The sequence below is a fragment of the Oncorhynchus masou genome, chromosome 12 (genome assembly GCF_036934945.1).
Source record: "Oncorhynchus masou masou isolate Uvic2021 chromosome 12, UVic_Omas_1.1, whole genome shotgun sequence".
NCBI classification, from domain to species: Eukaryota; Metazoa; Chordata; class Actinopteri; order Salmoniformes; family Salmonidae; genus Oncorhynchus; species Oncorhynchus masou.
Genome location: NC_088223.1, coordinates 49,951,929 through 49,973,407, shown reverse-complemented (window position 1 = coordinate 49,973,407; position 21,479 = coordinate 49,951,929). Strand labels below are relative to the sequence as shown.

The window sequence follows — 21,479 nt, the reverse complement described above, 5'->3', positions numbered from 1 at the left end:
CGTCTTTGCCAGAACACACATACATTCCAGACTATACCCTAAGATACTTCACACCTGCAAGTAGTGAAATTGGATGTAGTGATTTGACCCCAAACCTGACGTAGATGACCTCACAGCTCAGTAGGACAGGACCGTCGCAATCAGAGACATCTGACACCAAGTTCCTTCCTTAAAGTACTTTAATTTTTCCCTTCTCCAAAACAAAAGTCGCCCGAGTGAGTATGAGGGCGGCTTTGCTCCTAGTGCTTTAGTCAATGAGAATAAAAAGGTCCTGACACAAGTGCCTCAGTTTAACTACTCACAGTCTAGTGGCCTTGCTGGGCCAAACATTGCAAAATCATAAACTGCAGACAGTGACGAATATAGAAATCCTGATATTGTGAAAGTTCATATTTGCTCTTGCAAGGGTTCTTGGTTGACCTGATGGTTACTAATGAAGTTCAGGGCATCGGAGCAAAGCCTGTGGGTGGTCTTGGAGTTGGGTGGGTTGGAGGGGGGGCGTGTGTGTACAATATGTGGGTATGGTTGGGACAGGGTAAGGGGAACAGAACAGTAGAGGGTCTGGGTTGTGTTTATAAGTCGCTCTCTCCGTACAGGGCACTGGAGAAGGAGATGTAGTCCAGGGCGCCTGGGGGCGCGCCACTGCCAATGTAACTGGTCATGCGGCTGATGCAGTAGTCGGCCTGCTCTGGGGGCAGCTCCCTGCGCAGTTCTTCCACTGTGATGTATGTCTGGGAGGGGAGGACGCAGGTCAACAAGGGTTATCAAGGGTCCCACCACCGACATCACAACCAAGTGGCTCCATGTGACAAACTTCGCAGAAGAATAGGTGCAATAATGGTGCTGCCCAACTCACCTTGTCAGAGGCCAGGATCTTGAATGAGGCCATGACCTGATCGGCGGTGTCGGTCTCGGCCGTCTCGCGGGTCATGAAGTCGATGAAGGCTTGGAAGGTTACCACACCTGTGTTGTTGGAATCCACCAGCGTCATGATGCGTGCAAACTCCACCTCACCCTGGGGGACAGAGAGAGAGAGAAAGGAAGAAATTATTATATAAGTACAACATAATTACTCACACAGAGAAACCAATGCACTATATGTCCATTGCCTCAAATGACTGGGTCCTGAACAGTGTTGCCAACAATTTCAGTGAGATCTGCTATTGGCTCCGATGAAGTCACGGCATCAATTTGCCTTGTAAAAGCTGTGGTCCCCGGCATAGCGTTCAGCCCCTCTCCTTGTGCTTCTCTGCCCGGCATAGCGTTTTCGCCCCCCTCTCTCGCTGCACACCTCCACCATTGGTGTTTTTCTGCCAATGTGTGCTCCGTTGCTGTAACTTCTGTTGCACAGACAGCTTCTCCCACTCTCATTTGCGGCAGAATTGAGTGAAAAAGTCGCTAAATGCTGTCAAAACCATAAAACCCCTCAGTCTCAAAACCGTCCGCAGCCTGAAAAGTAGAAGAATTTGTGGCTAGAATCATTTACCAATAAAAGTCACTGGAGGGGGTCTGAAAAAAACAAAGTCGTTAAGTTGTCAACACTGGTCTTGAAGCAGTCCGACTCACCAGATCGTATCCCATGGAGATGAGACAGGCGCGGAAGTCATCTGGGTCCATCATACCATTTCTCTTCTACAAAAGGAAAAACAAAGAGCACTAAGCCACATGGGCAGGAAAGGGATGTAATGTTAAGCGTAACCGATACCTAGCGCAAGCTCGGTCTTACCCTGTCAAAGTGGTTGAATGAGGCTCTGAACTCGTTGAGCTGCTCCTGGCTGATGCCCTTGGCATCTCGGGTCAGGATCTGGTTCTCCACCTCGTTGATGGTGCGGGCAATGGTGGTCAGGAGCTGCTCCCAGCCCACACGCACATGCTGAGAGGAGGAGAGGGGAGAATATAGGATTAGAATCTGAAGATTTCACAGAGGTCTACAATACAGACCGGGAGAGAGGAGAGAGAGAGGGGGGAGAGGAGGACATAAAGATGGGAACCCCGTGGCAGTACCTCCATGGTGTAGTTGGTGTGCTTGTTGTCGAAGATGAGGGACTCCTGGCTGAGCTGGTGGTCTCCCTCCAGCTTGTCGATGTTGCACTTGTAGTTGATGATGTTCTGCTCGTACTGCTTCAGGTTGCTCATCTGTTCCTCCAGGGAGCCAACGATGTCCACAGACACGTGGCTGATCTCCTACAGGAGGAAAGAGGGGCTGTGTTAGAGTACAATGACGAATCATTCATTTAATTTGATTTATTTAACCAAGGATAGCAACTGTTTTAAAGGGAGTCCTAGGTTCCATAGAATCAAACCAAACATAGATATCACGTAAAAGGTGTTAACATACAGGATTCGTCGACTTTGTCTTGAGAGGATATGCTTGAACACTCATAAAACAGATCTGGAATAATCTAATGAAGATGTGAGTTTGAGCTGTGGGGTATTGGTTACCTCCATCTTGGTCTGAATCCAGGGTCCAATGATGTTGGCCTGGGCAGCGAACTGGCGCCTCAGCCTCTCGTTGGACTGCTGCCTGGCCACCTCCTCCTGCAGCATCTGATCCCTGAGGGGCACCAGGTGTTTCACCTACACACAGCAGATAAAGGACATAATTGATTACTGGACCTGAAGCTTGAGGCATCCCGATGGATCTGTGTTAAAAGTGTAAATGACAACCAAAGAATCGTTGCATTGAGTTTGTTTAGAACGTCACTAGAACGAGAGGGGTCAATCCCTCTCCCTGAGCAGACAATATCAAAAAGAGATGGACATGTACTCACAGCATCCCATTTGTCGGTGATGTCCTGGGGGGAAAGGTTGGTGTAGGGGTTGACTCCTGACAGCTTGATGCCGTAGGTCTGAGCGATCTTCACAATCTCATTCTGGATGCCCATGGTTGCAACGCGCTCCTTATCAGCCTCTGGCAGGGTGGCCTTGAACTGGTCATGGGCTGTGATCAGACTCTGAAGAAGAGGAGGAGCAAAGGGAATGACGAAGAGGAGAAAGTGAAGGAGGGAAGGAATGATAAATGGATGTAACAAGAATGCCCCCTCCCTCTCTTTGCTTCCTACCTGAATCTCCTCAATGCTGTGCACAATGAACATGTCCTGCAAGTCCTCCATGGCTCCGTCCATCCAGTTGTTAAAGGGGGCTGCTCTCTTGGCGAACTCCAGGTACAGCTGGTCGATGGTCTCCCACAGCTTCTCCACACGCTGAAAAAACACCCACAAGCCAGTCGGTGTTATCACCTGGTAATTGAGGTCATCCCAGACTTGCATGGAGGGTGAGAAAAAGACAACTTCCGAAGCCTATTTACTGGAAGTAAGGTAGGTTATATAGAGGGTAGGAAGGCACGGTGTTATGTGGAGGTGAGAAATAGGGTAATGCCTGTCTGTCTCTAGGGTACCTCCAGTGAGTCTCTCCTCTTCTGGGTCAAGGTGCCCAGGTTGTCCCACTGGTCACAAATACCCTGGCAGCGGGTGTTGATGGTGACGGCGTCATGATAGTCCAGCTCACTAGGACATGAAGAATATGAGATTGGAGCATCGGAGTAATTTCAGGCCAAAAGAGGAAGGGGCATTTTCTTCCTTTTCTCTCTCACACATCTTTATCATTCGATCAGTCTGTCTCTCAGTGGCTCTCTTTTCCCTCGCTCTTTCTTACTTGAGCTCCTGGGCGATGGCAGCAATCTGCTCCACTCTGTCCTGGTGGGCGGCCAGGTCGCTCTCAAACGCCTCGTGCTTCCTCATCAGGGCACGGATCTCCATCAGTGAGGCAGACTCATAGTCCTTCATGGACAGCAGCTCCACCTTACCTGAGGGCCACAGAGAGACACACACTTGACTAAAACGCAAGTAGAAATCCATTTACAGCTATTACAAAGTTCAGAGCAGGATTTTTACAACCTAAACAACACAAACCCTCCACTTGATTTGAGATCATTGAGAGTCTCCCCTCGGAAATGGAAAGAGCCATCTCCCATACCTGAGGTCCAGGACTCATGCAGGGAACACTTCTGCTTGAACTTCTCAGCCAGGTGGTCCAGCCTCTCCAGGCGGCGGATCTCAGTGAGCAGCCACTCCTCATAGCCCTTCTCTACCTGCTCCAGACCCTTCCAGGCATTGGCAATGTCCTGAGGAGAGACAAGTCCGAGACAAACCAGGGGCTCAGTGAATGAAAACACGACGGGAGGGGTGGCTGTGGGGGGGGGGGGGGAGACGTACCGACACCATCTTGCCCTCGGAGGGCATGAAGGCTGGCCTGTTGCTCAGCCTCAGCTTGGTCTGCAGGGTGTTGAAGTTAATCTCCAGCTGACACTTCTCCTGCACCTTGGGAGGCTTGTGGACGCGACGGTAGTCACGGAAGTCCTCCAGCTTCTGCTGCATGGCACGCATGGTTTGCTCGGCCACACGGTTCTCCAGCCAGGGGATGGTGCGACGGATCCACTCCAGCAGCTAAAGGGGAGAGGGTAGTACTGAGATGAGTCCACTGAAGCCATCTTAACACAGAGACATTATTTGGAATGGACCGAGGACTGAGAACTAAAAAAAGGCTGCCCACTCACCTCACTGGCCAGCTTCTCATACTCCTCCATGAGTTTCTCGTTCTCCTGGTTGACAGCCAGCACCTTGCAGATCCTGTTGGCAGCCGTCTCGGCCTAGGACACAAGAAGAGAGGTCAGGGAGGATGTCCAGGCTGGACCTCTAAGGGGAAAGGCTACGTAGAATGGTGGTCAGTGAGGAATCTCAAACTATAACAAATAAAAGTGAGTCGCACACTCCATATATGAACTCCCAGTAATTTCTTGGGTGAACCTCACCTGCTCGGCTCCAGCGAAGGCATGATAGAAGCAGGACACATAGGTCATGATGGCTTTCTCGTCGGGCTTTGGGGTGTTCACAATATCTCAAATGGAAAGAAAAAGTCTAAATTATTGCCATCGTTGTCCAGAGAAAACATTTGTTCCTCATTCTGGTTCAGACAATATGAGCGCTTATGAAAATGTGTGCTTTTTGTCAACAGCTAAGATCCGTCTTAATGCTACAGTGCATTCGGAAAGTATTCAAAGCCCTCGACATATTTCACATTTTGTTAGGTTACAGCCTTATTCTAAATATTTTTGCAAATGTATTCAGACAAAAAAAACTGAAATATCACCCTTTAGGGAGTGATTACAGCCTCGAGTTTCTTTGAGTATGACGCTACAAGCTTGGCACACCTGTATTTGGGGTGTTTCTCCCATTCTTCTCTGCAGTTCCTCTCAAGCTCTATCAGGTTGGATGGGAAACATCGCTGCACAGCTATTTTCAGGTCTCTCCATAGATGTTTGATCGGATTCAAGTCCGGGCTCCTCAAGGACATTCAGAGACTTGTCCCGAAGCCACTACTGCGTTGTCTTGGCTGAGTACTTAGGGTCGTTGACCTGTTGGAAGGTGAACCTTCGCCCCAGTCTGAGGTCTTGAGCTCTCTGGAGCAGGTTTTCATCAAGGATCTCTCTGTGCTTGGCTCCGTTCATCTTTCCCTCGACCTTGACTAGTCTCCCAGTCCCTGCCGCTGAAAAACATCCCCACAGCATGATGTTGCGACCACCATGTTTCAACGTAGGGATTGTGCCAGGTTTCCTCCAGACGTGACGCTTGGCATTCAGGCCAAAGAGTTCATTATTGGTTTCATCAAAACAGAGAATCTTGTTTTTCCATAGTCAGAGTCTTTAGGTGCCTTTTGGTTGAACTCCAAGCAGGATGTCATGTGCTTTTTACTGAGGAGTGGCTTCCGTCTGGCCACTCTACCATAAAGGCCTAATTGGTGGAGTTCTGCAGAGATGGTTGTCCTTCTGGTAAGTTCTCCCATCTCCATAGAGGAACTCTGGAGCTCTGTCAGAGTGACCATTGGTTTCTTGGTCACCTCACTAACCAAGGCCCTTCTCCCCCAATTGCTCAATTTGGCCGGGCGGCCCAGCTCTTGGAAGATTCTTGGTGCTTCCAAACTTCTTCCATTTAAGAATGATGTGTTTTTGGGGCCTTTAAATGCTGATATTTTTCATTTACCTTCCCCAGACCTGTGCCTTGAGACAATTCTGTCTCAGAGCTCTAACGACAATTCCTTCAACCTTAATGCTTGGTTTTTGCTCTGACATGCACCGTCAACTGTGGGACTTTATATAGACAGGTGTGTGACTTTCCAAATAATGTCCAATCAATTGAATTTACCACAGGTGGACTCCAATCAAGTTGTACAAACATGCTAAGGACAATCAATGGAAACAGGATGCACCTGAGCTCAAATTTGAGTCTCATAGCAAAGGGTCTGAATACTTATGTAAATAAGGTAATTCGTTTAAAAAAATATATATTTTATTTTTTAGACTTGCTAAAATGTCTAAAAAGCCGTTTTCGCATTTTGTCATTATGGGATATGGTGTGCAGATTGATGAGGGAAATGCAGAAGGCTGTAACGTAACACAAATGTGGGAAAAGCCAAGGGGTCGGAATACGTTTCCGAATGCGATGTATAACTTAGATTCTTGGAGTTCTGTAAGAAAGGTGGTTCACCTTCAGCATCCAACATCTTGGGGATGTCCAGGTACTTCTCTGCCACCTCGAAGGCAGTGTTGAGATTGCCCATGGGGTCATCCTACACACACACACACACACACACACACACACACACACGACTCGGTGAGTAAAAGGCTAAAGACCAGCACTAGTTCAAAACAGACAGGATGCACTCAGACATTCTGAACTACGTTGGCAGCTCGCTTTCCATTCACCATGTCAGAAATACTGTTTGGAACACGGTCTGTTCAAAAGAAGATGGAGCATCACTGTACTCCCTGGCGAAAGCAACGCTGCCGAAACGTGTCAGAGTTCTCAAATCTTTGTAGCGTTGAACATTATAAATTGTAATTATAAGCTGTTTAATTATATGAAGTGCCCTGGTCCTTATTTTTGTTTGTTTCATGACGTTTAAAGGTAATATAACTAAGATTGAATTAGTTATCATAGTCCATCACATTGTAATCACGTCTGAAGCCACTCCATGCATTATTGCCATTTTAGTCATTCCCTCAAGATGATGATGCTGCTGGATCATTTCAAGGTCTTTTTTTGTTGTTGTGTCAATTCATATAAAACATGCACTGTTTTAAAGAATAGTACACTGAACCATCTCGGGCAGGTATTCGATTGTTACTTCAAACCAGTGTCTTAACAGAATCGGTCCGTCAGTAATGTTAGCCAAAGCACCGTTCAGTTGTCTATGCCAGTTCCTCCAGCCTCACCACGGTTCAGTTAGAGAACAAAAGAGCTTTTAGAAGAATCAAAATGACCAAAAAAATACATTACAAAAGGTTCAGAGGAGACTACGGGTGTGGACAATGGTGCGGGCTGTTTGAGAGATGTTTGTGTGGGCAAGTGGAGAGACTGGCTGAGTGTGGACCAGGGAGGTGCGGACCAATCATGCAGGGAGCAGGGATGTGGGTGGGAAGAGTGACAGCACCTTGCGCAGTTTGGAGTAGTCAATGAGGTCAGGTCTGTGTCTGTGGATGAGGGCACACAGTGCCAGGCCATCCTTCCAACTGAGACACAGACCCAGGGAGAGAGATAGATGGAGAGAATGATATACAAATCAATCAAAGACGAAAAGGAAGAACAAAAAGAGATGAATGCATAGGATCTGTGAAAGAGGTAAACACAGGATGTGTGAAGGAGAGAGAAGAATATGTGAAAGTGTAACAGTGAGATGAAGAATCTCCTCTAACAACTGCGCAGATTCAGAACATTGTAATGTTCTGAATCAGGATGTAAACCATGACTAAAACACATCAGTGACTACAGAATGCATGTGACATGTTGTGAGCCAGCTATGTGACCAGAACAGAGTAGTGGCTGCTCACCTGATGTGGAAGTTCTGCACATTGACATTCCTGTAGGGGGCAGTCTTCCTCTGGCACCACAGCAATAGCCCCTCCTTAGCAGAGGTCTCTGAACACACACAATGATGTAAGGTAGAATTTTATTTTTAATGTTTGATCCGTTTATAGCATAGAAATAACCCTAACCATGAGAAATGCCTATTGCATATGTCACATACATGACTGACGAATTGTAAGGTGCTCAGAGGGGTTTGTTGTTGTGTCTTTGAAGAGTGCTCACCCTCTACAGAGATGTCCTGGATGGCGAAACGCAGAATGATGGTCCAGATCATCCCCAGAGTCATCTTCACATTACCATCCACAATCTCTGCCGAGGTCAAGGGTCAGTTAGATCGGAGGAGAGAGACATAAGATGTGGAAATACATTTGCAGGAAGTAGATGAGCACTATGAGAAGTTAAGGGTTTCGGGGTGCAAGTCTCACCCTCGGCACCGATGGACACCAGCTTGACTCCCTTGCTGCAGATGAAGTCCAGGGCCTTGTTCACGTTGGCGATTTTGTGGAAACGCATTTTGCCTTTGTCTGGCTTGGGAAGCCTTTCACCTGCACATTCACACACACACACGAGTTTGTATTAATGTAAGTGAATGGAAATTGTGAAGTGTATTTAGACATTTCACTATGCAGAAAAGAGTGAAACGTCAATGTTGGACAGTAATTGAGCCCTCTGCCTGTGGGGTCCAACTACCTGAGATGACCTCCAACAGCAACATGAGTTTGAGTCCATTCCTGAAGTCCTCCTCAATGTTCTCAATCTGTGTGCCCGCTTTACGCAGGTGAGAGTTGCACCAGGCGGTGAAGGTCTGAGAGAGAGAGAGTGTTAGAATACTTCATAATATTTTAGGCCAAAATCCATTATGCTTCACTTATGAAAACACCTTTAACAGGAGAGCGCCATGTGTGTCTTTTCAGGGGTTATGGGTCAATATATCTAAGTTACTACTGATCCTACTTTGGTTACTTCAAATTCTAGAAAATAATCAACTTGAAAGCTGCAGTACACAATGATCTCATAAATGAGACGCCATCTGTCATAACCAATGTAGACGGTGTATAACAGCTGTCGACTGTGTAGAACAGTATAACAGACTTTCAAGCCAAAACTACAACAACCACCCCTTTGGTACGAATGTTTTTACAAAGACATAAGAGTAAAACTATGCGGCATAAAAGTCAAGATAGTTGAGGAACATATTTCCGATGTCCCAATAGCATGGCATCAGGTTTATGAACTGATATACAAAAACAGCATCAAATTCGTTCTTTTCAATTGAAGCTATTATGTAAAATCCTCGCTATAACAAGAATGCTCAGTGTATGGGGGCATTGAACAGTCAGCGGTGCAGACTCTGCCACGCAGAAACAGAATCGATAGATCATCCCTCTTGGTACTGTCCATCGTTGGCTTGTTTTTGGAATCAGGTCCAGGAATGGTTGTGGTTGGACCTGCAAACTGTATAGTTGGGGGATTTGAAGGACCACAGTCAGTCATTAGGAAATATCATTGTGCTGTTGGGTAAAGGGTCAGTTATTTTTGGGGCAATTTCGGCAGAAATGTTGCAGATGGGGAGGTTCAAGTCCCCTAGTGAGACACCATGGTAAACGGAGGGATGTATTGAAAGAGGAAATGGTAGAAAGACCATTTACTGGGAAATATGGGTTGATCTGAGTCTGTCTGAAGGTTGGAATTAATACATACACAGTATAAATATTTGAGATCCTCCAATCAGGGGTGAGGGTGGATGCGATTATTGTATGCTTTGTGACGTTATTAATATTTTGTTTTCGCGGTGTAACCTCTACTGCCGGTTGTGGGTGCGCTCACTTCCGGGCATGGCTTGGTCCTTCTCGCCCATGGAAAATCCCTTCGGGCCACGGGGTTCGTCCTGCCGGTGTCTCGGGGCGAGCCCACCCACTGACCAGAGCACCCACTGATGAGGAGGTACCATTCGTATTGTCTTTGTATTATATTGTTGAAAAATATAAATCATTTAGAGACAACAAAAAAGCATGGGGTAAATGATACAGTACGCCCATTCATTTATGAGTATGGGATTTACCTATTTTTCTAAGACTGTGATATAGCTTTTATACATTTTGAAGAGTACATAGTAATGGATACTATTTTGAACACGTGACAATGTGATGCAGAAGCTGCTGAGGCAATGCAACGCAGAGAAAACAGAGTCTGTGGGAAGGACTGAACCTAGAGTGAAGCTGTTGGAAGTTGTGAAGACCAATCTGTTTTGTATTTATCTATGGGCTTAAGAAATAGATAACACAGCATGTGCCGTTTTCCATAAACTGGAGTGGAGTGAGAGATCGTGAGAGGGAAAGAGGGACGAAATGGAGAGACTGAAGAATGCTCAGGCCCAATGTAATTTGATTTAAAGCTGGAAGAGGAGACTCTTCCGCAGCAGGTGTCTACCCCCCAAATCACCCTCTACTGCCATTGATGCCCAATTTTAGAACGGGTTGGAGGAGGGGGGAGAGAAGGAGGAGGATGAGTGGGTGTAGGAGGCTATATCGGATAGCCAGGGGACAGCTGACAGCACAGCATTCCTGCAGCAGACACTCTCAACCAACAGTGTGGGGAAAGGGAATGCTGGGAAAAAAGAGAGAGGGGGGGTGGTTTGAACAACTCTCAATGTTAGCTTTTCAGTAACACCTATCTCGTCCACACCTATCTCGCCCGTCCTTTTTAAAATCAGTGAAAGGCAGTGACCACTCTTTCAAAACCTCTTTATTACCGGTGAATTCATTAAAATGAAAATACCTTCGTATTGATGATGGATCAACTCCTCACGATCATTATAATGTTTAATTCACTTGTAAAAAAGGAATAACAAAAAATGCCCAAGAACTGTGGAAAGAATATTAACATGGAATGGATCTCGTGTGTATGACAGGTAAAAAAAAAAGATAAAAATAAGAAGACATTAGCAAAAAAAGGCTTGGACCAAAAGAGGCATTCATACTGACACAACATGGCCTATCCCTACCCGACACCTACCTTGTTAAGCAAACTCTAGACTAATTCATAACCAGTGTTGAACTACAACTTTACTGAGTTGTGTTCTGAGCTCGCTGGGGGGGGGTGTAACTCATGTCCAAATATCAATTGCACATAAAGCCAGAATAACAAACAAGGCCTCACCACAAAATGCGTGTCTCAATGACCTGTTTCTAAGGCTGAACCATTAAACATTACATTAAACTCACATAACACAAATTCCCATACCGGCACACCATGCCATTCAGTAATTGGGCAACTCTTTCTCTAGCTGAGAGTGACTGTACCAAGCCACGACTATATTACAAGCGCTTGTATTAACACTAAGGTGTTAATACAACTTCCAGGCTAAACCATCCTTCAGAAAAATGCTAAAACTGAGCATTGAAGCAAAGAAACTCCACCAGAAACGATGCCTGTTGCCATCACTGAGGGCAACAGCTTCTCCAACCTATTACCTCAAACCAGAGGGAACTATGGGAAAAAATAAAGTAGCTATCATTGTGGAACATGTTGGTAACATAGCGAGTCTGGGGCTTTAGTCCAGCCATATCATCCTTCCAAGTCTCGTTCATCACTTGAATGTGAGGAAGCCTGGGAAACGAGGCTAGGTATGGGGCTAAGGCCAGTGAGAGACTGTGGCCCTTGGTCTGGTATGAGCACTAACATGTGAAGTTCATAGGAGTGCATCAAATTTGGTGTCAAATTAAAGCGAGGAGTCTATTTTTGTTGTCGTTGTTGAAATTAAGGCATATATACACATTTTCCCAAAATGTTCCATCCCAAAAATGTGGAATAAGCAAAGGCTTTGATTTCTAGTCAGATGGAAAAGGGGTCTTAGCTGTTTTCTAACAGAAAAAGTCTTAAAATGTATTAGAAATACATCAAAACATAATAATGTTGAAGTAAAGACCCCTGCCAACTAATAATATTTATATATATTTTTTTTATATTGCCTAGTGTCTTGTCATTCAGGATATTTTCTAATTTCTCTCCCTCATGGGGGAGAATAATGAAAGTTCACAGAAGTAATAAGTAAAAGGAAGACCTACCAATTAGTCCATGTTTTTACTGATAACACTTAGGTTTATGATGTATTAAGGGATTAAAATGCCTCATTCTGTTAGCAGATTGGTAACAGAATGACAAATTGTAACAGAATGACATCAACTGAATTGGCTACAATAAGAATTTGTAGTCGTCACAAACCACAGTTGGGTCACCTGCTACTGTTATGCTCAGCTCATAATCGATTTAAATTTGCCTTCTGTCGCGTGGTGGTCAAAGCAAGAGCGTGAAATCAGTCTGGACAACACTCTCCCTCCCGGTCTCTCCAGTCAATGTCACCTCTCCCGGCTCTTACTGACACCGACCCTCTTTCCAGTTACTGTAACAAACCCTCTGACCCATTGCACACCGACTGACAGCGGACTCCCGTGGATGTTAAAAAGTAGTTGGAAAGACTTGGTTCTGCTCTGTGGTCTTGTTTGAGGATGGAGCTCATTAGAATAATAGCCAGTGTGTAGAATAATCCCCAAACATGCAAAGAAGGATATAAAATATGTTCTACCTTTATGTACCTACTCAGGATACATCACCATGAAGAGAATGAGATTCATAATGATGTATTTCTGTATAGTACAGATCAGGGACCCATAATGTCATTCTGTTACTGGGTGTTAATCCACTTCACTTACTGTAGTTCAATAACCCAAATAGATGTTTTGCAAACTCAAGGTGTCATATCACAGCTGACCACCATTCTTCTTGCTGACATCTTTGCCTCTTAACTCAAAGTAGATACGTTTTGTGAAAACGTGGTCACAAACAGAGGGAGATGTGACTGTCATTCTGTTACCAAACCTTACATCTGCAATGTTCTGCAAGTAAGTGTTTTTTGTGGAAATTCTTCAAAGTTGTCCTTGTGCATATAGCTGCATGGTTCGCAATCAATGTTTTCTGTTTGGCAGAGTGATAAAGTGAAAAATGGGAGTCTCAGCGTCATTCTGTTGAATTGCCTTGTGGGTAAGAATACGGGGTTTGCCCGCGTAATACAATGGCATGGCACACGTAAGCCTGGCGGCTCAGATGGAGGAAACAGACAGGCATCTGCACACACAAAGAAAACATGAGCACACAAACACTCATGAATATCTACAATAGCTGGACACACTGACTCATACACAAGATTGTATAGGCTTAGTGTACACACACAAACACACCAATAATTGATGTCCATTCAAAATCATATTTTCCCTCACCCTAATTGCAACCCTAAACCTATCAAATATACATTTGAGTCTGGCATTTAGCTAAATAACAGCGGTGTCACTAAATCACTACATTCCAACACTCCCATCATGCAAGAAATACAAGAGGACCGTTACACATCAGCATCAATATTTCCCCCCCAAAATGTATTGTATGTACTGCCACCATTTCCATGACTACCAGTTACCTCTGAGTTGCCAGCATATAATGAACGCTTGGTTGCCAGTCCCTTTCTGCTTGAATTGCTTTGCTAGCACTACTCTAATCCACAATTCTCTATTACTGCCCAGATCAGTTTAAGAATTAGAATCCTTGTCGATGGTCTTTTTTCAATAATAACAACACATACTATAAGCGATAACATTCCAGTGTGTTTAATATGCGTTTCACAACACTTGTAATCAGTGTAAATTACTATGGTAATATGCAGTGGACTTCGAAAATATTCAGAACACTTGAATTTTTCCACATTTTGTTACGTTACAGCCTTATTTGAAAATTGATTTGTTTTTCCACCCCCCCATGAATCTACACACAATACCCCATAGTGACAAAGCAAAACAGGTTTTTAGAATTTTGTGCAAATCTATAAAACAATGAACTGAAATATCACATTTACATAATTATTCAGACCCTTTAGTCAGTACTTTGTTGAAGCACCTTTGGCAGTGATTACAGCCCTGAGTCTTCTTTGGTATGACGCTACAAGCTTGGCAGACCTGTATTTGGGGTGTTTCTCCCATTCTTCTCTGCAGATCCTTTCAAGCTCTGTCAGGTTGGATGGGGAGCGTCAGTGCACAGCATTTTTCAGGTCTCTCCAGAGATGTTTGATCAGGTTCAAGTGCGGGCTCTGGCTGGTCCACTCAAGGACATTCCGAGACTTGTCCCGAAGCCACTCCTGCATCGTCTTGGCTGTGTGCTAAGGGTCGTTGTCCTGTTGGAAGGTGAACCTTTGCCCCAGTCTGAGGTCCTGAGCTCTCGGGAGTAGGTTTTTAAATCAAGGATGTCTGTACTTTGATCCTTTCCCTCGATCCAGACTAGTCTCTCAGTCCCTGCCGCTGAAAAACATTCCCACGCCATCATGCTGCCACTACCATGCTTCACCGTAGGGATGGTGCCAGGTTTCCTCCAGACGTGATACTTGACATTCAGGCTAAAGAATTCAATCTTGAATTCATCTGAACAGAGAATAAATGGCCCGAGAGTCCTTTAGATGCCTTTTGGCAAACTCAAAGCGGGCTGTCATGTGCCTTTTACTAATGAGTGACTTCTATCTGGCCACTCTACCATAAAGGCCTGATTGGTGGAGTGCTGCAGATGGTTGCCCTTCTGGTAGGTTCTCCCATCTCCACAGAGGAGCTCTGTCAGAATGACCATCAGGTTCTTGGTCACCTCCCTAACCAAGGCCCTTCTCCCTCGATTGCTCAGTTTGGCCAGCTCTAAGAGTCTTAATGGTTCAAACTTATTCCATTTAAGAATGGAGGCCACTGTGTTCTTGGGGATCTTCAATGCTGCAGAAATGTTTTGGTACCCTTCCCCAGATCTGTGCTTTGAGACAATCCTGTCTCGGAGCTCTAAGGACAATTCATTCAACCTCATGGCTTGTTTTTTTTTCCTGACATGCACTGTCAACTGTGGGACCTTATATAGACAGGTGTATGCCTTTCTAAATCATGTCCAATCAATTGAATTTACCACAGGAGCACTCCATTCAAGTTGTAGAAACATCTCAAGGATGATCAATGGAAGGAGGATGCACCTGAGCTCAATTTCGAGTATCATAGCAAAGAGGTATTTCTAAAAGCTGTTTTTGCTTTGTCATTATGGAGTATTGTGTATAGATTGATGAGGATTCTTATTATTTTTTAAATTCAATTTTAGAATAAAGGCTGTAACGTAACATGTGGAAAAAGTAAAAGGGTCTGAATACTTTCCGAATGCGCTGTAACCACAACACAACAAGAGATGACTAGTAACACTCTTCACTCCTCAAAGGCTTTGGCAAGAGTTGTAAACAAGCTGTATGAGTTGTAAACAAGGTATTAGATGATGAAATTAAAGTGTAAGGATCCATAATCACAACCTAAAGCACAAAACAATCACGTCAACGCAAGGGTCTCTTCACCACCGCGGAGATAAATGATGTATTATATTTAGGTGTACAGCCAAAAGCATGCATGGAATATTGGTTTGGTTAAGTCTGAGGTGAGTTGTTGAATGGTTATAGTTCCTTTTCCACACCACTTCTTGTATAGGTTTGGTTAATGCTAACGTGTAATAAACCCATTATATAGACTGAGTACTAAGCACCAAGTGACTATCAAAATGCAACGGACATCCTCTATCCTGTTTGCATCTCCACGGAATGATCATTCCTAAAAAAACATGCGGGAGGGCATCACTGCTATAACATAAAGCACATATACATATAGCCATCACTGCTGGAAATGATAATCCCATCCCTACATAATTATATGCACTACCACATTACATGTCAGACCGTATACAAGAGGTCTCATTTCTTGTGGACAGACTACGCAAAATCGAGAAACTGAACAAATTGTTTGAAATTAGAGTTCGGAGTTAACCGAGGTTACAAAATGCCTACAAGGAAAAAAGGTGACCACCTACAAGTGCCAGTCTGTTCGTGCTATCATGCCAACTCCCCCGTCACTCATTGTTATGCTTGGCTTGAAAAATGACAGCAATGGCGCTGACAAGAGCACAAACAGATCTGGGACCAGGCTAATTACTATTGCATAATAACTTACAGCATGTCAACTAGTGTGGCGCCCCGGCAGCTCATTGAGTCAACGGGCAATGCGTGCATGTCTGCCAGCATTTGAGAAGGCTGCAGAAACTCCATGGATTATTTATAACCGCTAAAGGGCTAGCGTCAGCATCATTTGTAGGCCTTCTGGTGTCGAAAGTACAGTGAGTCTTATGAGACTGTACAGACATATGGAGGCTTCCATACAATTATGGATGATGCAACATGGTATTAATTGAGAGACAAGGATTTATAAATGGCGCTCACAAAAAACAACAGATGAACCAAAAGCCTTATGCAACAACGTAGCATTGGTACTACTACAAGCAGTACATTTTGCATCTCATTAGACAGAAACCACACAAAATACAATACATCAAAATTCTGGCGTTTACGATTAATGGAAGACAATAATCAGTGAATGAGACAGTGAGAATCTATGACACATGTCCCACTTTAAGAGTGAGTATCCAATTTCAGACTTAACAGAGAAGGACCCCCCCCTCCCCACCCCAAACACCTAGGACATCAAGCATGCCCCATATTTCCCGAATCCCACCACTGCCCACTGCTAGAGCAGCAAACATAGCTGTAATAATGACATCATCAAGGTCCATTCACAGTGACACAGTTACCCTCTGGTGTCACACGTGTGTACAAAGACCTTTTACACAGGAACTTTCATTTAATCTCAGTTGGTCCAGTTTGTAACACCGGATCAACAGAGATCTTTTGGTCAAAGATAATTGATTTATCATAAAGATCCCTTTTACCTGAATCTGAAATCTATAATAATATCCGTAATGACAGTGGATTATATGGGACATTGGAGACAGTTAGGCCAACACCTATACAATATGTTTTTGCGTGACATTAGCCATAATGGGCACATTTAGTGTTTTGGAATACAGGAGACACTCGTAAGAACATGTTACAACAGAGTTCTGTGTAGACCCTTGACTAGCACCAAGCAAGCTTGGGAATGTTTTTATTGGGGCTCTTCTCTGCCATCAGTTATGCCACCATTCTGGACACTTGCCTAGTGTAAATTGCCTTGCAATTGTAAAGCAATTCATATATATATATATATATGGGGTCATCAGAAATACCTGCGTGACCTCGACTCCTGACACCGATAACTCCCCACCCCCATTGGCCTACTGGGCCACACCAGGCAGTTTATAGAAGCTGGCCCTACAAGGACACCTCTTCCGGAATAGCAACTGCCACTTGATCATACTGATGGCTTTCTCAGCCACCTCCCTCCACAGCCTGTAAGAGGCTCCCCCATCTTGCCCTCCCTCCCTCCCTCCCGACAGAGTCAGCCCCCATAATTCCCTGCTAATCTTTCAGAATGTAGAAAAACGGCTCAAATTAATCTATTGAATGATTTCACAGTCACATAGTTTGAGTTACCCTTGGGAGAAAATAAATAGATATGACAGGTGAACTAGGCGAGACAAGATACACCTGATGTTATCACCATTTCTACAAGTTAATAATAGATCGCGTTGACCATAGGAAGTTGTAATGGGCGTATTTGGCTGTAGTTCATTGCTATCCAGGCTTGTAGTTCATCGCAAACAGGGTGGGCCAGGACCACCCAAAAGCATTTACTGCATTGCATCATACTGTATCAGGGTGTTACAATATTCAATGACTATGCAGTGGAGGCATGGAAAGCCAATTGATAACTACGCAATAAGACATTGAGATGGTATGGTTTTAGAGGCTGGTAATTTCACACAGCAATTAGTGGACTAGAATACACACATCGCACTGGTTCATGTGCTGGAAAAAGACAAGTGATTGAAACGTGATCAGAACATTTAAGCAGTTGTGGTTCCATAAATGATCACTGACAAACATCCATACAGCAAAACCTTTCAAGTATTACGTTTTAATGTCACGTGCACAAGTAGTGAAATGTCTCCCTTGCTAGAACTAAAATGTAATATTGTGTGAGCAAAGCAATATAACCCAACTCCTTCGGAGATCCTTAAAGGAGTAGTTCCCTATTTTACAACTCGATGTTAGATGGTTCCTCACAGTCACTTCCATTGATTGCTAGCTTGTGCTGGCTAAGGTTAACTGAAGTTTGTAGTGGCCATTTAAAGAACTGAACCGTGGACTACAGTTTTATCTTGGCCCATAAAGACTACTTTCAAAGTCTAACATCAAGCTGTAAAATAGTGAACTACTCCTTTAAGTGGGTATAACACATAATCGAAATCCCTATGTGAAGCGGAGCATGTCACCTGTGCACCTTAATGCATGTGGAGGGGTGTGAAACCTTGCATGGGAAGCTGCATCCAGCAATCTATGCAGCAACCCTTTTTCGCGGTATCCAATACAGTCTTGTCCCTTCGCTACAACTTGGGAGAGGCCGTGCGTCCTCCAAAACACAACCAAGCCAAGCCGCACAGTGCCCACTTAACCTGGAAGCCAACCTTACCAATGTGTCGGAGGAAACACCGTACACCTGGCGACCGTGTCAGCAGCATTACGCCCGGCCCGCCACAGGAGTCACTAGTGCGTGATGGGACAAGAACATCTCTGCCGGCCAAACCCTCCCCTAACACGGCCGACGCTGGGCCAAATTGTGCACCGCCCCATGGATCTCCCGGGCGCGGCCAGCTGTGACAGAGCCTGGACTCGAACCAGGATTTCTAGCGGCACAGCTAGCGCTGCGATGCAGTGCCTTAGACCATTGCACCACTCGGGAGGCTTTCCAAATAGATATCTAACAGGTGGTAGGTAGACAGACAGACAGTCCTGTGGCAGTCAGGGCCCAGAGACCAGAGGTAGGATCAGACAGCACTCCATAAACACGGATTAGGTCTAATCCCTAAACCACACCCTGAGCCAGGGTAACACCCAAACACGTGTTACGTCATCAACCATAAACCTAAGATAGATAAAAACGTGTAGATACATAGTATAATACAGGAATATGTACTTTTTGCAGGTAAATACTGGACTTAAACACCATTGCGAAAGGTGACCATAGTCGATGCACTGAGATCTCAAAATCCACAAAATAGGGGCCCTGGGCATCTACTGAGTGCAGTGCAACATAGTCAGAGCTGATGGGGTCATAGCTAATTACCTTAAGGCTATGGCGAGAGACTGATTGGGTTCTGGGTGCCGTGATTAATGCATTGATATCTATACATCCCGACTACGCCACTGGTAACAGGCAACAAACACAGAAATCACAAGGCCCACTACGACAAGAATTTCTGTAGGCTTGTGTGAAATAAGTTGGCCTGTGCAGTCATCACATTTGTTCTTCACTGTTTGGTGCAAACAGTCCCTAAGCACTCGAAGAGGACCTTCCGGGTCAGATGTCTGCACCCCAAACAGCGTGAATTTAGCATGATGGCTGTTCCAGAGTATTAAAGCCTTATTTGCGGTGATACTGACAAACATACAATGGCATAGCAGCACAGGGGTATGGTGAGGCTCTAAAGGTTTTTACTTAAAGAAACGTCGGGCCCTTAATGGATGAGTCCACCACGGTGTACTCTCAAACCCCCAGAGAGTGATGAAGAAGCAAAGTGCTAGAAGTAGCAGTTGGGATTGATGGGCTGAAGGGACATGATAGAAAGGGTGGGGTACAGGTTAAGTATTTATAGTTCAATAGTCTATTTGGAGGTCTGAAACGCAGCAAGCGCTCTTGCCACTTCTACGTCTCACTGTTTTGGTGTTGCCATCTGTTGCGGTCTCTCACTTTGTTGAGTTCTCTGAAATATAGAAAGTGTAAGACTGATGGGACACCAATGTAGCCTACCCAGGTCAATGACAACTATGTGGGATACTTGGGATGTCCCTACCCTACCTCATTGAAGTTGACATTTAAAATGGTTAAGGTAAGGACTACGGTTTGGTAGGGGTTATGGTTAATGGGTAGGAATGTCCCAAGGATCCCAGATAGCACTGACCATTAAAAAGAGGTTTAAGTATAAGCTGGTATAATTATGTGCAATCAATCTTCCCAAATCAAACAGGTGAATTAATGACCAGTACTGATTTAGATCAGTGAGAATGTTAACCATCCCCAAAATGTTATTGTGCATGCAATCATTTAATCAATGAGTTCCCTGACAACTCATTACATATCCACAGAGATCACACTAACCATGTTACTCCTTGCAGGCTACATAGGCCCCGATTATGAATATTGAGAATAAAGTCTTAACGTGATATCAAGACCGAAATGTACTTTTCATATTGCCAAGCAACCTGTAGGCCCTCCTACTTAATATGACCCGATAAAAAAATATTACCTTGCGCTGCTGTTTCTCCCAGGCAGGGTCCAACAGAAGGTCCCTGTCCCAATCATCCTCTTGGGTCATGTAGACTTGCTCCGAAGTCATGTAGGAGCCATATTGCACCTGAGTTTCGATTGCTGTCATTTCGCTGTCTCCTTTGGGAGATGCTTATCCCCTCGACCTAATCAATTTAATTTGCACCTTTTAACTCCTAAGCCCGCAAATTTGTAGGGACACTTTCTGTGGCAGAGAAAGCTGCGCCCGACTAGAGATTCCTGCCTATAGATGCTACTCCCACCGCACGAAGTAAAGACCGCACTCCAACCCCTGGTCAGAGGCGACACACGTAACAACCGGTTAATTACGACTGACTCGACGTGAGGCTATTAATGACACACCTAAAAGGATATAGGCATAACTACAGGATATCCAGAGGTGCATATCCGTGTCTTTACGCCTCTTGAAGATGCATCCATCTATTCTACGCTGAACAAAAACATCAACGCAACATGTGTTAAAGTGTTGGTCCCAAGTTTCATGAGCTGAAATAAAAGATCCCAGAAATGTTCCACATGCACAAAAACTTTCTCAAATGTTGTGCACAATTTTGTTAGCATCACTGTTAGTGAGCATTTCTCATTTGTCAAGATAATTCATCCACCTGACAGGTGTGTGACATATCAAGAAGTTGATTAAAAAGGCATGATCATTATTAAACAGGTGCACTTTGTGCTGGCCACTTTAGTTGTCAAACACAATGACATGGATGTCTCAAGTCGAGGGAGCATGCAATTGGCATGCAGACTGCAGGAATGTCCACCAGAGCTGTTGCCAGAGAATTGCATGTTCATTTTTCTACCAGAAGCAGTCTCCGTTTTTTTAGAATTTGGCAGTACTCCAACCAACCTCACAACAGCAGATCATGTGTATGGCCCTGTGTGTGTGCACGAGCGCTTTGCTAATGTCAACGTTGTGAAGAGTGCCCCATGGTGGTGGTGGGGTTATGGTATGGGCAGGCATAGGCTACGGACAACAAACACAATTGCATTTTATCGATAGCAATTTTAATGCAAAAATATATGCCATGACAAGATCCCGAGGCCCATTTTATTTTAAGGCATCTGTGACCAACAGATGGCATCTGTATTCCCAATCCATAGATCAGGGCATAATGGATTTATTTAAATTGACCGATTCTCATATTATAAACTGTAACATTTTTTAAAT

General features: G+C 44.6%; 1 protein-coding gene across 1 annotated transcript; it reads right to left on the bottom strand.

Annotated features, from left to right (window-relative positions):
* Nucleotides 1-195: 195 nt before the first annotated feature.
* On the bottom strand, nt 196-20,538 carry LOC135549128 (alpha-actinin-3). Its single transcript, XM_064979174.1, has 21 exons — nt 20,268-20,538; nt 8,613-8,727; nt 8,348-8,467; nt 8,145-8,231; nt 7,886-7,973; nt 7,489-7,567; nt 6,543-6,624; nt 4,811-4,896; nt 4,556-4,648; nt 4,215-4,445; nt 3,976-4,123; nt 3,655-3,805; nt 3,398-3,506; nt 3,063-3,203; nt 2,772-2,954; nt 2,443-2,577; nt 2,005-2,184; nt 1,727-1,873; nt 1,567-1,632; nt 857-1,015; nt 196-731 (listed from the first exon to the last, which is right to left on the bottom strand). Exons 1-21 carry the CDS (start codon nt 20,394-20,396, stop codon nt 573-575), a joined length of 2,688 nt encoding a protein of 895 aa, XP_064835246.1. The 5' UTR covers nt 20,397-20,538; the 3' UTR covers nt 196-572.
* Between the last annotated feature and the right edge of the window lie 941 nt (nt 20,539-21,479).

Excerpts from the sequence above, each read along its gene's own strand:
- LOC135549128 (XM_064979174.1), bottom strand. The coding sequence starts at position 20,396 with ATGACAGCAATCGAAACTCAGGTGCAATATGGCTCCTACATGACTTCG. Across the intron at positions 1,633-1,726 it reads CATTCAACCACTTTGACAGG|AAGAGAAATGGTATGATGGA; the intron begins GTAAGACCGAGC and ends TTCCTTTTGTAG. Across the intron at positions 1,016-1,566 it reads TCTCCATGGGATACGATCTG|GGTGAGGTGGAGTTTGCACG; the intron begins GTGAGTCGGACT and ends TCTGTCCCCCAG.